General features: G+C 38.3%; 1 protein-coding gene and 1 long non-coding RNA gene across 2 annotated transcripts in view; one reads left to right on the top strand and one right to left on the bottom strand.

The window, feature by feature from the left end:
• The window catches only part of LOC125239303 (xaa-Pro aminopeptidase ApepP-like), a 68,927-nt gene that overhangs the window by 24,939 nt on the left and 17,774 nt on the right, over positions 1–26,214 (top strand). The window contains exons 9-12 of the mRNA XM_048146846.1: positions 771–905; positions 1,973–2,053; positions 2,838–2,915; positions 4,008–4,138. Of these exons, the coding sequence (XP_048002803.1) occupies positions 771–905; positions 1,973–2,053; positions 2,838–2,915; positions 4,008–4,138 (425 nt within the window). The remainder of the gene's footprint in view (positions 1–770; positions 906–1,972; positions 2,054–2,837; positions 2,916–4,007; positions 4,139–26,214) is intronic.
• LOC125239308 lies at positions 8,504–13,176 on the bottom strand. The gene is made up of 3 exons (XR_007178517.1): positions 13,157–13,176; positions 12,908–12,998; positions 8,504–9,235 (listed from the first exon to the last, which is right to left on the bottom strand). It is a non-coding gene; the product is annotated as an uncharacterized LOC125239308 (long non-coding RNA).

Here is a 26,214-nt window from a genome sequence, read left to right as displayed (position 1 = left end):
AATAGAAGTTGGATTTAAGAAAGAAAGAAAGAAAGAAAATACATTTATTACAACCAGAAGGTTACTTATATACTAGAGTACATAAACACAACATGTAAATACATAATGTTTGATATAGTGGTCGCAAAAGGACACCACTCAGCATATGCTCAGGCACAGATGGTGCCACAGCGCTGGTCTTCCGTGGGGCCCAGGGTCGGTCGATAGTGTAACACAATAAATGAGGGTACAGTACAGTAAGATAACATTTAGAGATACAATTCACACTAAAACCATAACAAAAAGTCAATAGAAAAATATATTTGTACTATTAAAACGAGACAAAAAATATAGCAGGAGTAGCGAGGGAAAGAAAATGAGATAAAATGAAATATGGGGGGGAAGAGCGGAGTGGGAGGGGGGGGGGGGGGTAAAACGATACATAAACATACAACATAAACTAACAAACACCACGATCCGTAACACTCACACGGCTCACACTTCGTAGAGATCACGACAGCTGCAGGGTTAAAAGATGTTTTTTTAGTTTACGCTTAAATGAGCTAAGACCATTGGAGTTGCGTATAGGGGGTGGTATATTATTCCAGCACTTCGTAGCAGAATATCGAAAACTGTCACGAAATGCTGCTGAGCTGCCGTGTCTCGGACAAAATAACTTCTATCCTTATTTTTCTTATAATTATCTGATGCTTTATTTCATGCATGGTATAAAATATTTTAATTTATGAACTGTCAAGTTCCCTAATGGCTTGACTGACTATTTTTTTCAGACCACAGACAACATAATCCTGTTCTGGGGTAACGGCGAGCTTCCGGCCGCTGTGTCATCGTTCCTGGCGGCAGAGGGCAGCACAGTCACTACTCGCCCGTATACGGAGATATTCACATATTTGAGGGAGTTACCGGTATGTGGTTAAAAATATTTTTTATAAAACTAAACCCCTTCTTTTATGAAACTTCATTCAATATAGTCTATGCTTCACTAGCCTATTTTTAACCCCCGACTCAAAAACGACGAGGTGTTATAAGTTTGGCGTGTCCGTCTGTCTGTGTGTGTGTCTGTCTGTGGCATCGTAGCTCCCGAACGGATGAACCGATTTAGATTTAGTTTTTTTTTGTCTGAAAGCTGAGTTAGTCGGGAGTGTTCTTAGCCATGTTTCATGAAAATCGGTTAACTATGTTACGGCCGGGGTTTTTTTTTAAATTATAATTTTGTGGTTATGTTAGGTTGCCCTCTCCGGCCACACACTGCCCTACTCGCGCGATTATCGCACTAGCACACCTCTGACACTGGCCAACAAATATATGAAAGAGTTGCGTTCCTAGCACACAGTCTAATAGCTCGTGTAGGTGAACGCGTACTATGCTTGTATGAGTGAAATATGACAGGTCGATTGTTCGCATTTTTGACAGGCGGTAACTGTGAGGTAACCGAGAGGGGGTGGGTGGCACTTTCAGCGGGGAGCGGGAGTGGCCATACTGTACGATAGTACTCTTTATTATACTGTGGCACTAGGTTGTTGCCGTCCCTTTGACTCGCTCCAAAAAACTGACAAAATAGGGAGCAGTGGGCATGACGAGGAGCATGACGAGTAGCGCGGCCACACTATGCCTCTGCCTACTTGCCTCGCTACTTCCCACGCCGCTCGAGTGTGTGGCAGAGGTAATAAGTATTGGCTAGGTGCGAAGTGTATGGAGGGAATAAAGGTATAGGCGATCGCAACGCATGAGGTGGTCATAATTGGAACTAAAGGTGGAAAACGTCTTTAACATTCTCATAGAAGGAAACTTGTGTCGCTTAACTTCAAACCTGGGTAAATCCATTCTGTTTTAAGGTTGAATTTATAAAAAAATATAATATGATCTGAAAGATAATCAACCTTCTAGCAGAATGGATTCACTTTAAAATTACTACTCTTGATTTCAGTTTAATTGTGCTTTAATCAGCAGACAATTTTGTTGTTATGTTTAGGACACTCTACCTGAGGGCAGCACTGCTACTATTTGGCTGTCGCAAGATGGCAGTCACGCGATCTACTTGGCGGCTGAAGCTGTGAGTTCATTATTAAACTGAATATTTCAAAATTTGTTATTATATTCCCCGTGTGGTGACGGGTTAAGAATTTCACCACCCCTTTCTTCCCGTGGGTGTCGTAGAAGTCGACTGTGGGATATGGGTTAAATTGTGGCGTAGGCGAGAGGCGTTTTCTATCTACCCCTTTTTGCCAAGAGTGGCACTGAAACTTTAGTAGTTCATGTGCTCTGCCTACCCCTTTATGGGATACAGGCGTGATTATATGTATGTATGTATGTTGTTATTATATTTGGAAAAATCAGAAACAATAACGTAATTTTCTAGTTTTCGAATATTTAAACTTTATTGCACAAATAAAACAAAAAATTTACAAATGGCGGACTATTAAATTATAGTAAATTTAATTAAGTTAATTTTTATTAAGTATGAGAATTATAAGTTAACTCGTGTGTATTTTAATTTAATGTATTATAATTTTAATTTCAATAATATAATTATGATCCTATGTTGATCGCAGAATAAACAAATGAAATGAAATGCCTAGTGGCATTCTCTACCAGTCAAACATCGGACCAAACAGACATGTAACATCGTTTTGGATTATCCGATCCGATATCGGATCTCGGAAGGATTTCACTGGAAAAAATTCAAGATGGCGCCTGTATGTATAGGATATCGGTCCGACATCCGATATCGGATCGGTTAATGTGAAAACGCACTAAGAATGATAATTATCATGGATTTCCAAACAATAACACTTCAACGCTTGATTCCATTGCCTTACCTTTTAATTTCGTTTCAGGAAGGTAAAAGTACAACACTATCGACGGTGTCTCCAGTGGCTCTGATGAAGACTGTCAAGAATGAAGTGGAATTGAAGGTAATCCATCCTCTAATATTATAAATGGGAAAGTGTGTGTGTCCGTTAGTTTGTCCGTCTTTCACGGCAAAACGGAGCGACGAATTGACATGATTTTTCAAATGGAGATAGTTGAAGAGATGGAGATCGACATAGGCTACTTTTTGTCTCTTTCTAACCCCCCACTCCCCTAAAATGGGGGATGGAAGTTTGAATGAAGCATTCCGCAATATTCGAATTTAATGCGAGAGAAGCCGCGGGCAAAAGCTACATACTTTACTCACATGCGTCGCGGTACATCTCGACATTGTTATTAGCTATTTTGTGCTGACTGCGCACTGCCAAGGAGTGGAATTCCTTGCCGGCGGCTATATTTCCGAGCTCAGCATATAATGAAATGAAATGAAATGAAATATTTTATTAGTAACATAATGTTATAGGTCGCAAAGAAAGTATCAAATATTATCATAGATATACACTTAATAGGTACATATATTATTATTATTTTTTTTTTTTTTACAATGTGGGGGGCAGATTAAAGAAATTGCCGTAATCATAAAAATTGTTCTCCTGGAGCCATTCCTTCAATTTTAGTTTAAATAGCGCAACGGAAGCTGCATTTCTTACCGTATCAGGTAAACGGTTGTAGACGGAGGGCCCTGCGTAGTATACAGACCGCTCTGACTTGGCGAGTTTGTGCGCATCTGACACCAGTATCTATTCGTAATGGGCGAGCTCACTCCATCGTAGGCCGCGGCTTTGCCTTTGGCTAGTCTGTGGCCAAGAGTAAGCCCATTTATAATTTAAATAACCTAATCACAAAATTAAAATTTTGAAAAAACCCCCGACCGCGACATAGTGGACCGATTTTCATGAAACATGGCTAAGAACACTCCCGACTAACTCAGCTTTCAGACAAAAAAAAACTGAATCTACATCGATTCATCCGTTCGGGAGCTACGATGCCATAGATAGACACACACACAGACAGACAGACAAACAGACGGACAGATAGACAGACACAGACACGTCAAACTTATAACACCCCGTCGTTTTTGCGTCGGGGGTTAAAAAAAAGACTGTACATTTATCTAATTCATGTGCATATCGCAGGGCTTCCGTTCAGCGCACATCAAAGACGGCATAGCTGTCGTGCGCTTCTTACGCTGGATCCACGAGCAAGTTGACGCGGGCGTCAACGTCACTGAGGTCGATGTGGGGAACAAACTGTTGGAGCTGCGAGGGTGAGTCTATCTCTGTCACACGTGTTGCGTATGCCCATGGTGCGAGTGCGATGGAAATACGAGCAGGTTGACGGCGCCAACGTCACTGAGGTCGATGTGGGGAACAAACTGTTGGAGCTACGAGGGTGAGTCTATCTCTGTCACACGTGTTGCGTATGCCCATGGTGCGAGTGCGATGGATATACGAGCAGGTCGACGCGGGCGTCAACGTCACTGAGGTCGATGTGGGGAACAAACTGTTGGAGCTGCGAGGGTGAGTCTATCTCTGTCACACGTGTTGCGTATGCCCATGGTGCGAGTGCGATGGATATACGAGCAGGTCGACGCGGGCGTCAACGTCACTGAGGTCGATGTGGGGAACAAACTGTTGGAGCTGCGAGGGTGAGTCTATCTCTGTCACACGTGTTGCGTATGCCCATGGTGCGAGTGCGATGGATATACGAGCAGGTCGACGCGGGCGTCAACGTCACTGAGGTCGATGTGGGGAACAAACTCTTGGAGCTACGAGGGTGAGTGAAAATAAAATACCCGCTTCTATTTACATGATATAACAGATTATTAGTTTAAAGCTAGGTGCGCACTTAGCGGCCAGCCGCGCAACGGGTAGGAATGTCTGAAACCGAAAGTTCTTCCTTTAAAGTTTCATCCAAAGTAGATATGCGAACAACAGCAAGCCTTCGAGGAATTGTCTTATAGTTCGAAATTTCGACCTTTATGACTGAGCGGTGCAGGTAATTATATAATTTAGATACCTATCCAATTCGATCCCAATTCTGGACATTTTGAGGCATTGGCCAATGGAAATGTTATTTACCTAGTACCTACCAATTACCTTCTTGATGATTTTGTAGTGTAATCCTATACGGGCTCAGATCAATAACTTGTTATACGTTTGATGTGTCTGTCTCTGTGTGTGTGTCTGTGGCATTGTAGCTCCCGAACGGATAAATCGATTTCGATTTTTTTTGTTTGAAAGCTGAATTAAGGTGGTTTTCCACCGGCAGGGCGTGAATGGGCAGAGCGGGGAAGGAATTGAAACCGCCCGGACCCTTTTCCACTAAAAATTGCCATTAATAGCCATCGCGGGCCTGCGCGAGCACGCGCGTGCCTGCGCGTGCCTGCCGCAGATTGTAGGTTTCATACGATACTCTATGTCGAAAGCAATACGGTACATTTCTACACTAATAAATATCTCAATTCAAGTCTCGCACATCCTCTTCAATCCGCGCCTCGCCATGTCTCGTCGCCCTCTACCGTTAGAATACCACCTTCGAGTTAATTTATACTCTAAATAGAAAGCAATACGGTTAATTTTTACACTAACTAATATTTCAATTCACGTCCCGCACATCCACGTCAATCCACTCCTCTCCACGCTAAGCCACTTTTCGTCTCGCTCTGCCGGTGGGAAACTAACATCAGAGTTAATTTATACTTTAAGCCGGAAGCAATACAGTTCATTTTTACACTAACAAATATCTCAATTAAAGTCCCGCACATCCAAGTCAATCTTTACTATTTCCACCAAAGATGCGCTGGGGCCCTATTCGAACCGTTATCTAACTGTCAAGTGGTATCATTTCAAAATCAACTGTGGATAATGGTCGCATGTGAGATCGGATCGCAAGTTGGTTTTGAGCCAACCAAAACGTATTAATTGAAAAAAAAATATGAATCTAAAATCAACTTTATCTTAGTACAATAGGGCTTATAGTTTTTTACATTAAGCAAAACGGTACATGATTCATGTGTCCTTTTTACCGTTGACAGCTTTTGGTACATGTGGATTTGGTCGCTAGACTTTTTGTCTATGGAAACGCTGTACACGATGCGGTGGCGTAGCGGAACTAAACATGTCATTTACCGGCTATCAAAAAGAGGTTGCACTGGTGATGGTCGATAAAGACTATTATTAAACGAATTTTAGCAGCAATGAAGCTTTATTGACAAGCGTTATTTTTGTGAAACCGACATCTACACGTCACATAATGCTAGCTCCACACATTATGAAATAAACGCCACAAATTATAGGAGGTATATACACGTCACCCAATCTCAAGTTGCTTCTAAACCACGCTTACGGATCAAGTCGTAAGTACATTCACACATTTTACAAAATACTTAAATTGAATTTTTTTTTCTCCTACAGAGCCGCCATTCATAGAGTCTGACCGGAAAGTGAAGAGTCGTGAAATGTATGGGGTCTAATACATTCCACGACTCACGACTCCTCACTTTCTGTACAGACACTAGTATACAAGGGGTTTGCATTGAAATTCAATGAGGAGGCACACTCGAAGCTTGTGACAGATGGCGCCACCTTATAAGTCCATTGCACAGACAAAGAATTTAATACGTGAGAGTGAGAAGAAGATATATTTTTCTCTCTCTCACACATATGAACGACAATGACATGCCCATTATTACACTTACGTACAGGCGCCGCCTAAAATGTCAGTGCCCGGCGGGATAACATGTCAGTGTGTCTCCTCATTCACATTGACAAAATAGCTTGAACATGTTAAATCCATTAAACTGCAATTGAAATTCCTATCTTTTTTGTGCCAATGTTTTCATTTCAATGACATACAAACACAACTATTAAATATGTGTTTGTATTGTTTATATTTATCAAGAATAAATGATTTGTATTATGATAATAATAATGATTTGTATAAGGCGGAAATTAGTTTTTTACCTCACCCACACAAAAAGGGACTTTGTTTTTTTTCTACGAGGGAGCAAACTGACAATTTTCTGTTCGAGAACTTTGTTGTCAGTACAGAATATTAACGCAACGAGTTTGCATACCTTTAAATGTCTGTCACATAATTAATAATTTACATCTTGGGCGTTAACATTTCAATACCTACTATTATCGAAATCCCTCGCTACGCTTAAAATTCAATGTGATTGCCATGCCCACAATATTGCTGCCGATATACAAATACAGTTGTATTTTTATAGCACCCTAAAGAAAAGGATGCATTCTTTGTTCTTGTTTACTGACACACTTGTTTGACAAAGTATAGTACGCACTTACCTACAAAAATATTGACAAAAATGTGCAAACTCTTTGTTGCGTTAGTATTTTACACTGGCAAATTAATTCTACAACACAAAATATTGTACCTATGGTAACACCACATTTGGAGATACTTTTGCATTCGATCGTAAATATAATAGAATATGCCCAATAAAACAACTAAACAAGCTTCGTTAAACTTTATTTGATGTCTTAAATGTTTGTGTCACAGAACACATTTGTACATGTATTTAGTCGCATACATCTGTATACTCCACAACTATTGTTACTATTGCTATTTACAACAGGGGAAGACAATTATATAACTCCGTATAGACAGATAGGAAGAAAACGGCCAAACTCAGAACTATAAAGAAAAAGGTACGGTGGCTTAGATGGCTTTACACCTTTGGGGGTGCTCGGCTAGATGGCGCCAATATTAGTATTTTACACTTTAACTCATATCAAGCTAAGAATATGGGTCAAATTTTCAAAACTGTGGTTCAAAAGTTTTAAGCCTGTGTCGAGAGATAGCAGTATAGGCACTGTGATTACACATTTTACTTTGACAGTAACTCTTCTTCAGCTAGTAGATATTCCGTGCCACGACCGCATTATTTACCGCATGTATGATTTGAAGAACCACTGCAATTATTACAAAGGGGGAACCTAAGGGCACAGTACAAGAAAGAGCTCTATCTACAGTATGGCCACACCCAGCAATAAACTCTGAACTAATGTAGATACTTACTACAATTTAAATACACGTGACTATCAAATTAAACAAATATCGTGACTATTATTTTGAAAAATCTTATCTCACACTGATACTTAATATTGAAACGCAGTGCCTCTACATGGACTTCATACATAGTTACTATATTCTTCTTTTCATTGACAGAAAAACAAAGTGATGCTCTCCAGCAATGTATTTAAATACAAAATGCAAATACTTTGGTTTTTTACCTATTTCAAATAAAAATACAAAATAGTTTTAGAAAAAGGTATTTGAAATACAAAATGCAAAATAGGTATCTTCAAAATACCTTTATTCAAATAAAATACTTTTTTGACATAAGGTAAAGCTTTTATTCTAAAGATGTGTTTAAAACACAGAATCACCAGAGAGCCCAGAAACCTGGCTCTATAGAATTAGCACGTTAAAAAGTGAAGCCAAAAATTGGCTGTCTCCATGTCTTTTACCTAATATTATAAAAATCTAATGAAAGAGGGGAAGGTTGCTATCATTGGACCACTTCGCTGCTCTATATATATAGTCGGTGGCAAAGTTCCTTTTACCTTCGTGCCTCGATACCCTCGCAACGCTCAAGATTCCACTTTTTGAACCACTCGCTACGCTCGCGGTTCAATATTGAAATCTTTCCCTTGCTCAGGTATCAATATTGGCACGTCCAGTTAAACAACTACTTTGCCCCCTTGTAAAACAAATAACTATAATTTTTTCAAACTCGGTAAACGTAACAGTCAAGACGCTAGCTTTTTTGAGAAATTAATCGTATTTAATCTAAAGAACCTTCCCTTAAAGTTAACCGAATTCAAAAAGTAAGTAAGTAAACACTTTATTGTACAAGAAAAAAATACAACACATATAATTTAAAATAGAAACAGGGTGTATAGTTTGCTAACTGGACACCACCCGACTAGTCGGGGCAGAGGTAGACCAAAAAAAACGAGGCGAGATGACCTCGACGTATTTTGCTGCGGCTAGCAGAAGCAGGCGGCAAAACGTGATGGGTGGCGGAAGAAAAGAGAGGCCTTTGCAGTGGGTCACAAATATAGGCTAGGAAAAAAAATTGTTTGCTCTTGCCTGGGGGTTTTTATCTAGCACGAAGTCGAAACTCCAAAACCATGCAGAGTGCGTTTTTTAAAAATGTAAAAAAAGTAGCTACAATTTTTTTTTCATGAATATGTACACTACTGTACTGTAAACACCACAATCAGAAAAGGTATCCGGGGGTGGCACATGAGGAGCCCACGACGGTCCTGGTCAGTTCCATGTCGCTAACAGGTCCGGGTTCTCCATTTTAGTAGTAGCAAGGTGCTCCGCATTCCTGTAATAATGGTGATATAGTCAATGAACATTAATTAACAGTTATTTGTTATGCTAGGGGGCAAAGTTGTATTTTAACGCTGAGTGTGGAATTGAAAAATGAGCAAGTGAAAGGATTCTATAGTTGAACCACGAGCGAAGTGAGTGGTTCGAGAATAGAACTCTAAACTTGCGTGTTTTAAAACACGAGAAGTAAAATACATTTGCACCCGAGTGTAACACAAAACTTTTCCCCTCACTATAGCGAGGAAACTACAACGCAAAAAATGCGTTTATCACTGCTTCCAGTAGTTCCACAGGTGGTAAATCATCTTTATTACTAGATTCACCTACATTTATCAATTTTAAAGCAGTTAATTTGACTTTATTCAAGGTCAAATTACTTTACCCACTAGTGGATAAAATGCGTTTTTACCCGCTGGTATTAAAGGACAAAACACGTGTTTCCGAGCTAGTGAGGGGGAAAATGTTTTTTCATCGCACTCTATTGCTATTTTGCACTTAATACATGCCAAGTTGCGCTTTCGCTTTCTCCCAGACCGGACTGTAGCTCCGGTTAAAAAGCCGTAATATAAGTAGTTCTCGAGATATTAAGTTATGTGACAGACGGACGGACACACAAGACGGACGGAACGGCACCATAAAGGTTCCTTTTGTACCTTTTTGGTACGGAACCCTAAAAAACCGCCGCTTTTGGAGTTCTGGTGAAAGGTACTTACGAATGTTGAATAGGCTACTTGCCTCCTAGTCAAATCAGCTTCCCTTTAAGAACTGTCAAAACGAATTTTAACGTTTTGCTAATATGAAATCGAATTGAGTGACGTCACGTTCAACTCATTTACTTTATATATTTCTACCTGACGAATTAAATAGAATTTGTATTTAAAAATAACTTCTATCCATGTTTTCCTTATATTTATCTAATGCTTTATTTCGTGCATGGTATTAAATAATTTATTTTAAGTAGGTACAGTCAAGTTCCATGTTGTGTAGAAATGTGTATTTTTTAAAACTGCTTTCAATGTCTGGTTATTTGATGGAAATACAAATGAATACATCAATAACGTATACCTACCGTTAAGGTTTAAGGAGTTCCCTCAATTCGTCATGAATCCAATATCCGACTACCTATAAGAAATCGAGTTTGACAAAATTTGAGTTAAAACTCAATATGCTTAGCAAACAAAGATCCTTTTGTGTCGTCTTTGAGAAGTTTCGTTCTGATCATCATAAGCAGTTCCACTGCACCAACCCCAAACTCAAGTAATTTTGGAGAAAATAGGCTGTGACAGACGGACAGACAGGCGCACGAGTGATCCTATGAGGGTTCCGTTTTTCCTTTTTGAGGTACGGAATCCTAAAACCAAAGTCATAATAAGTGTCTCATTCAAATTTGAGTAGTTCCGTTCTGATCATCATCAGCAGTTCCACTGCACAAAATGTCACTGTTCGGTACGGTCGACTACAAAGAGATGTATCCATTTCTCACCTTATTACGATGCAAGAAGCTGAAAAAGTGTATACATCTCTTTGTAGTCGACCGTACGTAAACGCATGCTGTTCTTATAATAACACAAAAACCAATATATGTATACCTGAATAGATTAAAGTTATGGTCTTTGGGAGCCTGGGGTCTGCTTTGACAATCAATCCCAAGATTTGGCGTAGGCACTAGTTTAACGAAAGCGACTTCCATCTGACCTTCCAACCCGATGGGTAATTAGGGCTTTATTAGGATTACCCGGTTTCCTCACGATGCTGTCCTTCAGCGAAAAGCTACTGGCAAATATCAAATGACATTTCGCACATAAATTCCAAAAACCTCATTAGTGCGATCCGGGGTTCGAACCCGCGAGCTCTAACGCGACCACTGTTCTGAACGTAAATGCATACTGTTCTTATAATAATACTAAATTAAGTCACTATAAGTGTGTCGTCCAGATTTGAGGAGTTCCTTTATGACCATCATCAGCAGTTCCACTGCACCAAATGTCACTGTTATGAATGTACTTAAATTAAAGCTATTCTCATATAAATACCAAATTCATTGTAAGTGTGCCGTGCAGATTTGAGGAGTTCCATTCTGATCCATTTCCATCATCATCAGTTCCATTGCACTGAGTTCCACTGTTCTGAACATAAATGCATGCTGTTCTTATAAAAATACCAAAGTCACTATGAGTGTGCCTTTCAGACTTGAGGAGTTCCGTTCTGACCATCATCAGCAGTTCCACTGCACCAAATGTCACTGTTCCGTACGTATATGCATTCTGTTCTTATAAAAACACAAAAATCACCACATGTATGCCTTCAAGATTCGAGGAGTTGCCTTGATTTCTCCAGGATCCCATCATCAGAACTGGGTTTTGATAAAAATAGGACTAATCTCAAATCTGTATACATATATACATTCAATCAAAAAAAAAAATTAAATCGGTCCTGTAACAACGGAGAAATCGACAACATAAAGAAACCGGTCAAGTGCGAGTCGGACTGGCACACTGAGTAGTATCCGTACAAACTTACAAAAGTTAAAATAATCTCATGTATCTCATATATGTACCTATAACTTTAAAGATTTGACTATAATTACCTATAGGTATCGGTGAATTCGCTAACTAATTTGCGCGACCTGTTTAGTATGTTAGTTTTTCAGGGATAATTATTTCTTAATGTTAACTCATTTGCATAGTTTAATCTTAATTTAGAAGAGATTTTTTTACATATAATCTCGTATTCATTTGTAGTTCGATCTGTTCGATAAAATCCGCAAGGGTGGTTAAATTGAATTTTAAATCTGATTAGTTTTTAAAACCGAAATAAATTACACATATGAAAGAAAAAGTGACCAAGGCCTCCAGTGCCTGAGGCTGGAATCGAACCAACGTACCCTGCAATCGCGGCAGATGCCTATTTCCGCTCGGCCACCCAGGTCACAGATGCTGAGGTCGAAATTATCTCTCATATGAGTAATCTATACAAGGACTCGCAGCGCCCTCTGACCATCCCTAGAACCTTCCTTCCTTGACAGATTTGAGGCGGCGGTTAAAAATAGTTTTGATATGTACAATTTGAGCTTTTTCATACGATACCCCACTTGACGTAGTAGCTTGACATGATTTACAGTTTGCCATTAGAAGTTAAAAATGTTCATACCTGTTCCAAATTTCAAATCGATAGCAAAATTACCTAGTTCTCGAGATATTTAGAAATATGACAGACAGACAGACATACGGACAGAGTGGGACCATAAAGGTTCCTTTTGTACCTTTTTGGTACGGAACCCTAAAACCAAAAAAAATACAGACGAATTGAGAACCCCTTCCTTGAGATTTGGAGCGGCGGTAAAGTTAAAGAAAAACATGAACCCTAATAATTATATAACCTCCTTTATTTTCGATAAAAAAAGTCTGTTAAAAAAGGGACATAACTCTTTTCAACTAATCAGTTCAGTATTTTTTTATGAATTCAAGCTTTTATTTTTATAAATTTAACCCTTAAATGCATGACCTTGACAAAGATTAATTCAAATTTGTATTTTGACATGCTGTCATTACAGTCAAAAATAGATGATGCATATATACATCGCTGTGCATTAAAGGGTTAAGTCGTTTTTCCTCTATTGTTGGCATTGTAGATACACAGATATTTTCAATTTTGTTAAACTTATTACCTGGCTCTCAGATTCTCCGCTCATTGTAGCTGCTTCTGTGAACGTCGGCGATTCTTGACGTTTGGGTTCCGACGCGCCTTCATCATTAAATCTGCAATAATAATGATCACGAATAAATCAGAAGTTTCCAACCATTGGCGTGTGCAAAGGGCTTGGCACTTGGCAGTAATAGTTATTTGTTATACAAGGGGGCAAAGTTGTATTTGAACGTCGAATGTGGAATTGAAAAACTAGCAATTGAAAGGATACCTGCGTTTCACGATAAAATATTGTTGAACATAATAGATCATCTGTTATAGATATTCATGATTGTCTATGCTATATATTAGCTATGGTATTAAAAAGTAAAGCGAGATCTTTCTCTTTCTCTAAGCTCACGCTCAAGCAGCACCATGTAAGATTTGTGTCGTCCCCGTTTACTTTATTTTAATTAATTATTTTTTATACGTGCCCTTTACACACATGATTAATTAATTTTATTATAATGTATAGTGTGTCAGTTTAACTGAGCTAAATAGACCCTATATAATTTAAATGTGAAGTATCATTTCGCCATCCCGTAATCTCAGTGTCCAGTGCCTGGCTTCCCTGTGTGTCCTGTACCTCTGCTGATTTCCAACAGGTAATTGGCCCAGACACTAGAAGCTAAAAAGAAAAGCTAGAAAAGGCACTGAGCAAACTGCCAGATTACTTGAGTTACGGGAAAATGGCGCAGACGGGGTCGACGAACACGTGTATAACCTCAACCTCCATGTCTAGCTTCGAGAAACTTAAAGGAGTGGATACATGGATAAATTGGAAATTCGCCATTAAAATGATCCTTATTCTGGATAATCTCTGGGGCTGCATCGACGGCACCGAAGCAGATGAGACGAAAGACAAACGTGCTTTGGCCAAAATTTGCTTAGGCATTGAACCCGGCTTGTACCAGATTGTGCGCAATGCGAAGACCGCGAAGTCTGCCTGGAAAGCCTTGTCAGACACTTTTGAAGACAAAGGACTGTACAGAAGAGTGCTGCTACTAAGGAAACTGCACAGAGTGGAGTACGGTCATTTTGCTAGCATGTCTGACTACATCGAAGGAGTCTTGACGCTCGTCACGCAACTCGCCGACATTGGGAAAGTGATTGACGATGAAGAAATTGCTGAAATTCTTCTATCGGGTTTACCAGAGGAGTTCAATGTGCTCGTTTCCAGCCTTGAGACAGCTAACCTCAGCCGGACCTTGTCGAGTGAGGCTGTCCGAACCAGATTACTTCAAGAAGATCACCGGCGAAGCCAATGTAACACTACAGACAACATAGCATTTATTGCAAACAAGAAGAAGAAAACCAACATCAGTTGCACTTATTGTCAGAAAAAGGGTCATACTGCAAATCGTTGTTTCAAGAAGAAGCGAGAAGAAGGGAAGAAAAATGGCCAGGAGCACACCAATTTTGCTTCTGCTTTCACCGCTTCACATACACAGGAATATGTCGTGGACTCGGGTGCTACGGCTCATATGTCCGGAGACCTCTCACTTCTTCATGATGTCAAGAATAGGAAATGTCAAATTACTATAGCCAATGGACAGCAACTTAATAGTGAAGTTTTTGGTAAGACTTTTATTTCATCTGATGTGACTTTAGATAATGTGCTTTATGTTCCTGGTTTATCTAATAATTTATTGTCTGTTAGTGAAATTACAAAAAAAGGTTATACTGTTGTGTTTACAAATAATAATTGCAATATTTACAATGTATGTCAGATCACAGGCAATAAGGTTTCAACGATTAATAAGCATAATGGGCTTTATAAGTTGAAAGTGGATGTGCAAGGTCGACCTGACCCCCAATTAGGTAACTCTATGTCCCTGCATGGGCAAGGATCCATGAGTGCCAACGCTGCTGTTCATGCGGTACCTTATTCTACAATGCACAAAAGATTAGGTCACTTAAGCAGGTACGGTATGTCATTACTGGGTGGAGGGAATAAATGTTGTGTCGTTTTTCAGCCTGAAGACAACACTTCTACTAGGTGCATTCCCTGCCTTACTGGGAAGATGTGTGAGACATCGTTTCCGCAGTCAAGCTCGGGGCGTGCTGCCAATCTCCTCGACCTGGTGCATAGTGACGTTGCCGGACCAGTGCATGTTGCTAGCTGGGGCGGAGCTCGATATTTGCTGACATTCACCGACGACAGGTCAAGACGCACCTTTGGCTACCTTATGAAGAATAAATCTGAGGTGAGTTCTTGTTTTGTTCATTTTAAAGCTTTAGTCGAAAACCAAACTGGATTGCGAATTAAAATTTTGCGTACTGACCAGGGTACTGAATATTGCAATAAAACTTTGTCCGATTTCCTTAAAAAAGAAGGCATAATTCATCAAACTACTTGTCCTTATTCACCTTCTCAGAATGGTACGAGCGAAAGAGCTTTTAGGACCATTTTTGAAAAAGCTCGAGCCATGTTACAGGAATCTCAGTTACCTGATCGCTACTGGGGCGAGGCTGTAATGACAGCAATCTATTTAAAAAATAGGTCGCCTACCAGAGCATTGTCGGGTAGAATTCCCATTTGCGAATGGACCGGATCTGATAAGTTAGATCTTAGTCATTTACGTGTATTTGGCTGTGTCGCATACTCCCATGTACCCAATCAGAGGAGACGTAAGCTGGATGCAAAGGCAAAACAGTATATTTTTGTAGGTTATGGTGAATCATGCAAGGGATACCGCCTAATAGATCCTGTTAATCCTACAAGGGTTATTTATTCTAGGAGTGTTGTGTTCCTTGAGGACAAATTTATAGAAAAAAATCTTTTACATGCTAATGCTGCGGCAAATGGAGCAAATTTTATTATTTTTGATAATTTTATTAATGACAGTAATCAATTTAAAAATAATAATAGAGAAAGTGCTAATGATTCTTGCTGCAATGATGTTTTGAACACTAACTGTGATACTAGTTTAGGTAGTAGTAATTGTAATAATGTTCAAAACGATGATAATGATGTCAATTATAATTTACCTAATCGAGACTCTAAAACTGTTTCAGAGGAGGCGACAAGCTCACCAGTGCAGTCACCTCTGTCTGAGCTGTATCGCACGACCGAGGACTCCATCGAGGATGGTGGTGAGGATGAGGTGCCATCCAGCCCTGTCACCTCGCCGCCACAACTCTCGGCATCTTCGGACTACGAGCCGACGTTGGTGGAAGCACCTGTTGCTCCGGCCAACTCTCGCCCGGTGCGGAGTACTCGAGGTACTCTTCCTGAGAGGTACAATGATTATCATATATCGTCTCTCGTTGCTGCGGCAAGTTCATCTTGTGAGCCACTTACGTTCCGTGATGCCATGAATTCACCAGAGAAAGACGAGTGGTATGGTGCCATGGAGGATGAGTTGGGCTCAATGCTTAAAAATAATGTGTGGGAATTAGTTGATCGTCCACAAAATGTAAACATAGTTAGAAACAAATGGGTTTTTAAGAAGAAATATGATTCCACGGGTAATCTAGATAGGTATAAAGCAAGACTTGTCGCTTGTGGTTATAGTCAAAAACCAGGGATAGATTATTCTGATACCTATTCGCCTGTGGTTAGGCATTCAACCTTGAGAATTTTGTTTGCTATTGCAAATCAGTTGGATTTGTGCATGGATCATATTGACGTCACCACAGCCTTTTTAAATGGTGAGTTAGATGAAAAAATCTACATGGAACAGCCAACTGGTTTCCAAAGTAATAATAATAAAGTGTGTTTACTTAAAAAATGTATATATGGCTTAAAACAAGCTAGCCGAATGTGGAACATCAAAATACACACATTGCTTGCTAATAATGGTTTCTTGCAAAGTAAATGTGAGCCATGTGTGTATGTTAAGAAAAATGAGACTGAGTATATAATAATAGCGTTGTTTGTCGATGATTTTTATGTTTTTCACAATAATTGTATTGAAACAGTTACATCATTGCTAAAACGGCACTTTGAAATACGTCACCTTGGAACATTAAAAAATTGCCTAGGTATGAATGTTACCAAGTACAATAATGTAACTGTTCTAGATCAGCATGATTATATTAAACGACTGCTTGAGCGTTACAATATGTCAGAATGTAAACCAGTTTCAACTCCACTACCTGTAAATTGCAAATTAGAGAAGTCTAATCAGCCTTTAGATGACAATGTTTATCAGTATAGGCAACTACTTGGTTCACTTATGTATTTGTCTGTCTGTACACGTCCAGACATTTCGTATGCATGTAGCCAATTATGTCAGTTCAGTACATGTTTTGATGAAAACCACTGGCGGACTGCAAAGCGTGTGTTGAGATACTTAGCCGGTACAATCAATTATGGTTTGTATTTCGAGAAAGATAAGAACTTTGAAATAAACGCTTTTGCAGACGCAAGCTGGGGAGATGATGTAACTGACCGCAAGTCTTATACTGGCTTTGTAGTTAAACTTGGTAATAATGTCATCAACTATGAGGCAAGGAAACAGCGATGTGTTGCCCTTTCTAGTACAGAGAGTGAATTTCTTTGTATATCTGATGTTTGCAAGGACATTTGCTTTATTAAGAATTTCTTGTCAGAAATTATTGATAAACAATTTAGTGTCAGTGTATTCAATGATAATCAAAGTGCACAGAAATTGTTGTTAGCCAAGGAATATTCTCATAGGAAAACTAAACACATAGACTTGCGGTACCACTTTGTTAAAGACTTGATACATGAGGAAAACTTTGTTGTTAAATACTTATGTACCGATGATATGATAGCCGATGTGCTCACTAAACCCTTATGTGTACAGAAGCATTTAAAATTTGTAAAAGGTCTGAAACTGAAATGTATTACTAAAAACTCTAATCCATAATAGTTAAGTATTTATAACTTGTTAAATGTAGAGTCATTTTTCTGATTGGAGTGTATATGATGTAATAACTTTTTTTTTCAGTATTTATTCAATGTATCAGTGTCACGTTATATCTTTATCTAATATAAAGCATAAGGAGGCGTGTTGAACATAATAGATCATCTGTTATAGTGAGCGTCAGAATGGCGGGTGTACACCAAGCAATCCTGGTGTGGTATACGTCAGGAGTTAGTGCTAGCAATGTGCCAAATGTGCGCCAAAATTCGAGCAATGTGCTCTTTTAACTCCAGAGATATTTAAGAAATTAATGACACCCGCCATTCTGACGTCAGGTTGGCGGGTGCACTTCCAGTTCTAGCTAATGGCTGCCTACTCAAGGGTGAAAGTACTGCCTAAGGTTAGTCCTCGCAATGTGCTTCCACATGTATGAAACACAAACTAATTCAGAGAGCCGTTGAAGAGTAATATGGGATTGTATAAATATATCTATAAGTATCACTTTTTTGTGAAAAGCGCCTGCATGTTAATGCTGCATTGCAGGCAATGAACATTGCTATTTTATTTCAGCAGGCATTATAGATATATTTATTCAATCCCATATTACTCTTCATCGGCTCTGTGAATTAGTGTGTGTTTCATACATGTGGAAGCACATTGCGAGCACTAACCTTAGGCAGTACTTTCACCCTCGAGTAAGCAGCCATTAGCTAGAACTGGAAGTACACCCGCCAACCTGACGTCAGAATGGCGGGTGTCATTAATTTCTTAAATATCTCTGGAGTTAAAAGAGCACATTGCTCGAATTTTTGCGCACATTTGGCACATTGCTAGCACTAACTCCTGACGTATACCACACCAGGATTGCTTGATGTACACCCGCCATTCTGACGCTCACCTGTTATAGATATTCATGATTGTCTATGCTATATATTAGCTATGGTATTAAAAAGTAAAGCGAGATCTTTCTCTTTCTCTAAGCTCACGCTCAAGCAGCACCATGTAAGATTTGTGTCGTCCCCGTTTACTTTATTTTAATTAATTATTTTTTATACGTGCCCTTTACACACATGATTAATTAATTTTATTATAATGTATAGTGTGTCAGTTTAACTGAGCTAAATAGACCCTATATAATTTAAATGTGAAGTATCATTTCGCCATCCCGTAATCTCAGTGTCCAGTGCCTGGCTTCCCTGTGTGTCCTGTACCTCTGCTGATTTCCAACAAATATCAAGAGCCAACACCATGACAGCTCCTCGAAACAATCACTAGTCCTTGTTCCAGGAAGCCCAGGAGATCCGAAAATTGGTCCTGGACAAATCGGCCTTGGTCCGATGAAGAATCACTGTAACATAAAAAATAAATTTACAAGTTAATTAGTGTTAATTTACAAGAGAAAATGCTTGAGTTGCTAAAAAATCCCTCAACTCTTCATGGATTCCAACATCAGAACAGCGCAGGTTTCGACATGGCACAAAAGAACGCCACCTCAATAAGTCAATACGTAGGCAACAGAACCCTAGGCGTTACGGGGCCCGAATAGAAGGGGCAAACTAAGAAAGAGGTAGCGCAATATCATTTTTAGGGTTCCGTACCAAAAAGGTACAACAGGAACCCTTATGGTGCGACTCTGTCCGTCTGTCTGTCCGTCTGTCACATTCCTAAATATCTCGAGAACTACTAATGCTATCAACTTGAAATTTGGAATAGTTGTGAACATTGTGAACCTCTACAAATAGAACATATAATTTTTTTTAATTTATTAATTTTAATTGTAGAACACGGCCAAAATGAAAGGGGGGCAAACTGTAAATTTCAAGTTACTAGGTCAATTACATCGTTACATCGTTAAAAAGAGCTCAAATTGAACGTAAATAAACTATTTTTTTTTAAATTTTTGTTGTGGAAAAAAAAAGAATTTTGAAGGAAAATGTAAAAAAAATACCGTTCCCCCCCCCCCCTTATCTCCGAAGTTTACCAACGAAAAATTATGAAAATTTTAGGAAACATTTGTTTTATGCTAAATATTACAGGAAAAATATAATCGTGTTTGTATCTTGAAAACCTTTTTTTTAATTCACAAAAAACTTTTCAGATTTTTACTTTTAATTTACCCACCTTTGCGGATGTATATAGTACTTCAAATTAATACGAGATGTTACGTAAATCAAATTCTTTCCAATAAAGTAAAAATTGTTTAAATCGGTTAACATTATAAAGAATAATCCCTGAAAAACCAACATACTAATATGGTCGCGCAAATTAGTTAGCGAATTCACCGAGAGATGGCGCTATACACAATAATGCTCATTAGTACCTATACTTTTGTCTTCTAGTCAAGTCGTTAGAGGTATGTGAAAACGTGAGATTATTTTAACTGGGGAATTTGAAAGTTTGTACGGAACCCTCGGTGGGCGATTCCGACTCGCACTTGACCGGTTTTTTTAAATTTGTTTTAGAATAACGTCACTTTTATTCGAAAACTTTTTTACAAACCTATTTAAGTGTAGAGAAAAAGTTTTGTACCGAACCGAACTTATCCAACGACTATAAGGTAACGGGCCCAATCATGGACAGTTTAAGATGAAATTTTGCCTATTTTCGATATTTCACTGAAACATGTAAAAATTCTACCGCTAAACGTGTTAAAACTTGAATGTCTTATCTTTCTTTTACATTTCCAGCGCATTGCAGAATAGATACTCCTATTGGTTTCTTCATAATTAACAAATTAAAGCAAGGTGCTTTTTCTCCAATCATGGACGGCAGTTCTCCAGTAATGGATCCCCCATTATGAACGGTGAAATAAGTTTAAAAATTTACATTTAAAGCAAACTAATACTCAATGAGACAATTTTATATACCCCAAATAAAATTAGTTTGGGTTATTTTAACATAGGATTGTTTCTTGTAAATTTTGGTTTTTGTAAATTGTTCCTTGTCCACGGAACGGAGGTACGCAGTTTTCCGGGTCCAGTTATGGACACTCGCAAAATAACACAATTTCTTTATATCTTTGGAGTAACAAACTAGTATGTTTTATACCTTATCTCATGGTTAATACAGTAAGTAAAACTCATTCAAGTTTACACCGAGTATTATTTTTTTTATTAATTTATACACGAACTCTACTCTCTTAGCAACCTTATTTAATGAGAATTTTTACTAATATTTTTTTTCAGTAAACTGATGACTTTTATCTAGCCGCCAAATCCTTCAGAAATAACCGAATTAAATGAAACGTCAAAATTAAGCAGCTCTATTACTCTTGTTTATGGTACAATGCCGTCAATTTTTAGGAACTAATTTCAAATTATTATTTTTAAGGATTTGTCCATAATGGTATCACCGTCCATTATGGGGTATTTTACATTATACCAAGAACCATTTAATACAGGACCAGCAGAGTCCATACTAAATACCGTACCCCAGCTGGCAGCCGTCAATCTATGTCGCTAGATGTCACTAAGAGTGTCATTTTAATAAAAATGTCGTTATTTAACACGTTCACTGCGGAGCCGGATTTTGTGAACTCGCTCTCAGTGCGTTACAACCCATGAGAGTCCTGTATTGAGCTTTCTCTCTGTGCGGTACAAGTCAATTACAGCTTGTAAGGAGGGTTTCATATTTTACCTAAAATACCTTTACCAGATACACATTTATTAAATTTTATTGAAACAATATTTAGTCTAATAACTAATCTACACAATACTGTCTTCGCCGAAGTTGATGACTGTTCGTTTAGATTTTATAGACGAATTAATTAACAGGTCAAAATTGACTTGTGCCGCACAGCCAGAACGGACACAGGTAAAAATGTCGATGATTTAGTAGTGATGAGGAAAATAAACGAACTAATATATCGATCCAATTCTTACTTTCTTTACCTTTAATGTAACCAGATTTTTATATACAACCAAAACTTTTAACTTTGCTCTTAACATTATTTAAAAAACGATTTTTAGAAATTTTAGTAAATATTTTGCATCAAGCAATTTGAACTTTTTACAATATATTTTTACGTAATAATATTTAGCAAAATTGTAAGCGTTTTGCGTATAAAAGCGTTATATTGTATTTAACGAATTTCATTTAAAACAATCGAAACACATTTTTTCACCACAAAATAACGTGTGGATTGATAATATGGTAACAACACTAATGCATTTTGCACTTTGCTCCAGTGCTATACAAGGTCGTGCGTAACAGGTCATTAAAGGCCCTGTTCCGCACTGAATAACAAAAGTCTAAGACTGGTGCGAACAGGACATATGTGACCTGTTTATTAATTTATATGCTGTCAAATAGAGTGTAAAATGATAAATATAAACGTATACTTGACTATATAAAAATAATAAAATATAACAATGATATGGGCTTCGCACCAGGGTAAAGTTGCGCATTTCTGTCGCCGCACCAGGGGAAGTCCAGAACAGGGTCAGAATGACCTGTTTCGCAGTGAACGTGTTAAAAAAAACCGGCCAAGAGCGTGTCGGGCCACGCTCAGTGTAGGGTTCCGTAGTTTTCTGTATTTTTCTCAAAAACTACTGAACCTATCAAGTTCAAAACAATTTTCCTAGAAAGTATTTATAAAGTTCTACTTTTGTCATTTTTTTCATATTTTTTAAACATATGGTTCAAAAGTTAGAGGGGGGGGACGCACATTTTTTCCTTTAGGAGCGATTATTTACGAAAATATTAATATTATCAAAAAGCGATCTGAGTAAACCCTTATTCATTTTTTAATACCTATCCAACAATATATCACACGTTGGGGTTGGAATGAAAAAAAATATCAGCCCCCACTTTACATGTAGGGGGGGTACCCTAATAAAACATTTTTTTCCATTTTTTATTTTTGCACTTTGTTGGCGTGATTGATATACATATTGGTACCAAATTTCAGCTTTCTAGTGCTAACGGTTACTGAGATTATCCGCGGACGGACGGACGGACGGACGGACGGACGGACGGACAGACAGACATGGCGAAACTATAAGGGTTTCTAGTTGACTACGGAACCCTAAAAATATGCACGCGGTAGTTCAACGGCATTACAAATGATACAGTAAAAAGTATATAGATGACGCTAGGGGCCCGTGTCATGTTTCAGTCCCTGTTTACAACGCAAGCCATCGGCATCGTTCTTATTTTGAATTATGACAGTCATCCAAAAGAGTACCATACTGTCAAATTTTCTATCGCTTTCATTTTGAGCGTGACGTCAATGATTAGTAATATTACTTTCAATATATTTCAAATTTATATTTTAAATGAGGCCATTTCGAATAGTGTTTATGATTATGATAGATATCATGTTGACAATCAATCTCCGTCTCGCTCGCACCAATCCTATATTTGTACGAGTGCGACCGAGACGAGTTGAGTATTATTTAAAGATTTTTGAATGTGCAAAATCCAGCAAAATCTTATTGGTAGTTGTCACAAAAACCTACTTTTTCCATAAAGCCTGGCTTCCACATATGCGGAATCGAGCGGCGTCGAGTCGAGTTTTCATCTTATACATTTGAATGCTATTCGACGCATCATGAGAAATGCAAAATACGAAAGTATAGCTATTAGCTATTAGTATAATTTATGGCAGAAGGTCCTTTAAGTATTAGGGACTGAATAAATTAACCGACTTGGTATTACAGGGATCTCAACTCTTTTTTACGCCAGAAGAACTGTGTTGAAGGACCAGCGATTACGTAGTTCCTGACGAACTATTGTAATATAAAATAAAATAAAACGGAAAAATAAAATTATGGTAATTGATGCGTGCCGAACTTACTGCTGTTGTTTTCTCGACAGTTCAGCGGGCGGCCACCCTTTCGAATATTTACTTGGTTCACTCTTTCTTGTGTACACTCGCGAATCGTTATTTATTTAATTAATAATTATAACTTTATTCGTCGTTGCGGATATTTTTTCACATTGACATCGAATGTCTTTTAGTTTAGCAGATTGACGTATTTTCTTGTATTTTTTAAGAAGGTCGGCAAAAAGGCGGGTGACACGACAAATAAAAATGAGGTTGAACCTATCATAAGGAAGAGCGAACGGGATGGACGATATGAATGATAATGAATGAAAAGGGCGCGAACAAACTGAGTTGCGAAGACTTGGTGTTTTTACAAGTTTTGTTTTTGATGGGATACAGTATCTATTGTCTTAGTCCGTTTTTATCCGATCCGATATCGGATGTCGGAAGGATTTAAATGGAAAAACCGGCCAAGAGCGTGTCGGGCCACGCTCAGTGTAGGGTTCCGTAGTTTTCCGTATTTTTCTCAAAAACTACTGAACCTATCAAGTTCAAAATAATTTTTCTAGAAAGTCCTTATAAAGTTCTACTTTTGTGATTTTTTTATATTTTTTAAACTTATGGTTCAAAAGTTAGAGGGGACGCACATTTTTTTCCTTTAGGAGCGATTATTTCCGAAAATATTAACATTATCAAAAAATGATCTAGGTAAACCCTTATTCATTTTTAAATACCTGCCCAACAATATATCACACGTTAGGGTTGGAATGAAAAAAAATATCAAACCCCACTTTACATGTAGGGGGGGCAAACTAATAAAATATTTTTTTCCAATTTTTATTTTTGCACTTTGCTGGCGTGATTGATATACATATTGGTACCAAATTTCAGCTTTCTAGTGCTAACGGTTACTAAGATTATCCGCGGACGGACGGACGGACGGACAGAAAGACATGGCGAAACTATAAGGGTTCCTAGTTGACTACGGAACCCTAAAAACAAGTAAAAATATAGGTGAAATTATGTTTTTTTCAACTCTCGGGTTGCAAAACAATGCCATCTAGTTTTGAACCAAAAATTTAGCTTTTTTTTAGGGGTACGCTTTTTTGTATGGGCTATGTCAGTCCAGTATTAAATGGTTCTTGATTATACTAATATAATATAGCAATACCCATGACGAATTTGTGTCAAATGTCAGATTCCAAATTGAACATTAATTTTGAAATCAGCAGCCCCGAAACCTAATTTACGACACTCCCATGACGACACAAAAGTTAGGAAAAAATGGGTTCTGTAATGAAATTAATGATAATTATACTAATGGTTAAGATGTGAACTTAAAATATAGAGCTTTTTTGGCTCACCTTAACTATAAACTGAAATAGACCTACCATAAAAACTTACATAATTTGCTAACTGCCGGACAAGCGCTTGACGAGCAGCGCGACCCAGCTGCAGCTCTTTGTTTAGCCAACACCTGTCAGGAGCCATTGCCAAATAAATATCAGCATTCTGCTGACGGGCGTCAAACTCCGCCGCTAATCTCTGCTCCTGCTGCTGCTCCTGTTCTTCGTGTCGGTTCAGCGGAGGCAGTTCACAATTCGCTTTGTTAGCTATATTGTCAAGCACACAACACGTTTTAACGATCTTAGCTGCCGCTGCTGGCTTTTAGTGCAGTTTCTCCATTGACGACAAACACTACCAACTGATTTTTAGTCGCCCAAAACACCGCTCTATACAGTTGCGGGCTCGAACTTGTAAAGCGGTATAACGAGCTTCTGGAGATCCTACAGGTGCATCCAAAAGTCAGTGCATCCATCAGTAGTGTTTGCCTCTGTGGGTAAGCTGAATCACCTGAAAGAATATAAAAATGTATGGCTGTGATATATTGAAATATACAATTATGCTACGAGTGTTTTGTCTAACAGTTCTTACTTAGAGTGATATTTAAATTGACTAAACAATAAATCACACGTGCACGGAAGAAGATATTACACAGAAGATACTATATTTCTTTTAGACATTTGTCAAATTTATGTCACGTTAGCTTTTTTTTAAATATAAAATTATCATATCTACGTTTTCATGATGGGTCTACACCGACGCAAATGCACGTCATTCTTGTTTATTTTAATAATGCCAACGCCATCTTGCGACGAGTAGAGGAACCAAGTTGTGCCGAAAAAACTTGCAATTTACTCTTTGGTACGACAAAATCCCCGTCTAAGTGTCATAAACCAAACATGGCGGCCATACCCATCGACAAAAAGTCTATATACTGTGCCATTCAGGAGAACGCATGCCTTGGTTCGTATTGTCAGGCCATGAGAGATTAAATTCGTGTAAAATTACGCAATTCATATCTTTGTAATGATATGATGATTCGAATTGCAATCTCATTCTGTCACTTTGACACAAGAGTAAAATCAAAGTAGAATCAATACTAGAGTCGTGACACGTTAGCAAAATGCAGACCAAAAGTGTGTACCAAAAGTATTGCCAGTATTACAAGTTTGACCCAAAAAAGGGAATTTAATCGTTTGCCGTGCTTAGGATTTCTACAAATAGGTGTTATTTGTGAATATTTTATCTTTTTGTTAGAAAGGCTCGGACGTATCGCGAAGTTTTGAGTCAAAGAGATTAATCAACTAACATATTTTTAAGCAATATTTTTTTTAAATATTTTTT

The sequence above is a fragment of the Leguminivora glycinivorella genome, chromosome 25 (assembly GCF_023078275.1).
Source record: "Leguminivora glycinivorella isolate SPB_JAAS2020 chromosome 25, LegGlyc_1.1, whole genome shotgun sequence".
Taxonomy (NCBI): domain Eukaryota; kingdom Metazoa; phylum Arthropoda; class Insecta; order Lepidoptera; family Tortricidae; genus Leguminivora; species Leguminivora glycinivorella.
The sequence above is the reverse complement of the archived record's forward strand: the minus strand, read 5'-3'. Positions and strand labels throughout refer to the sequence as shown.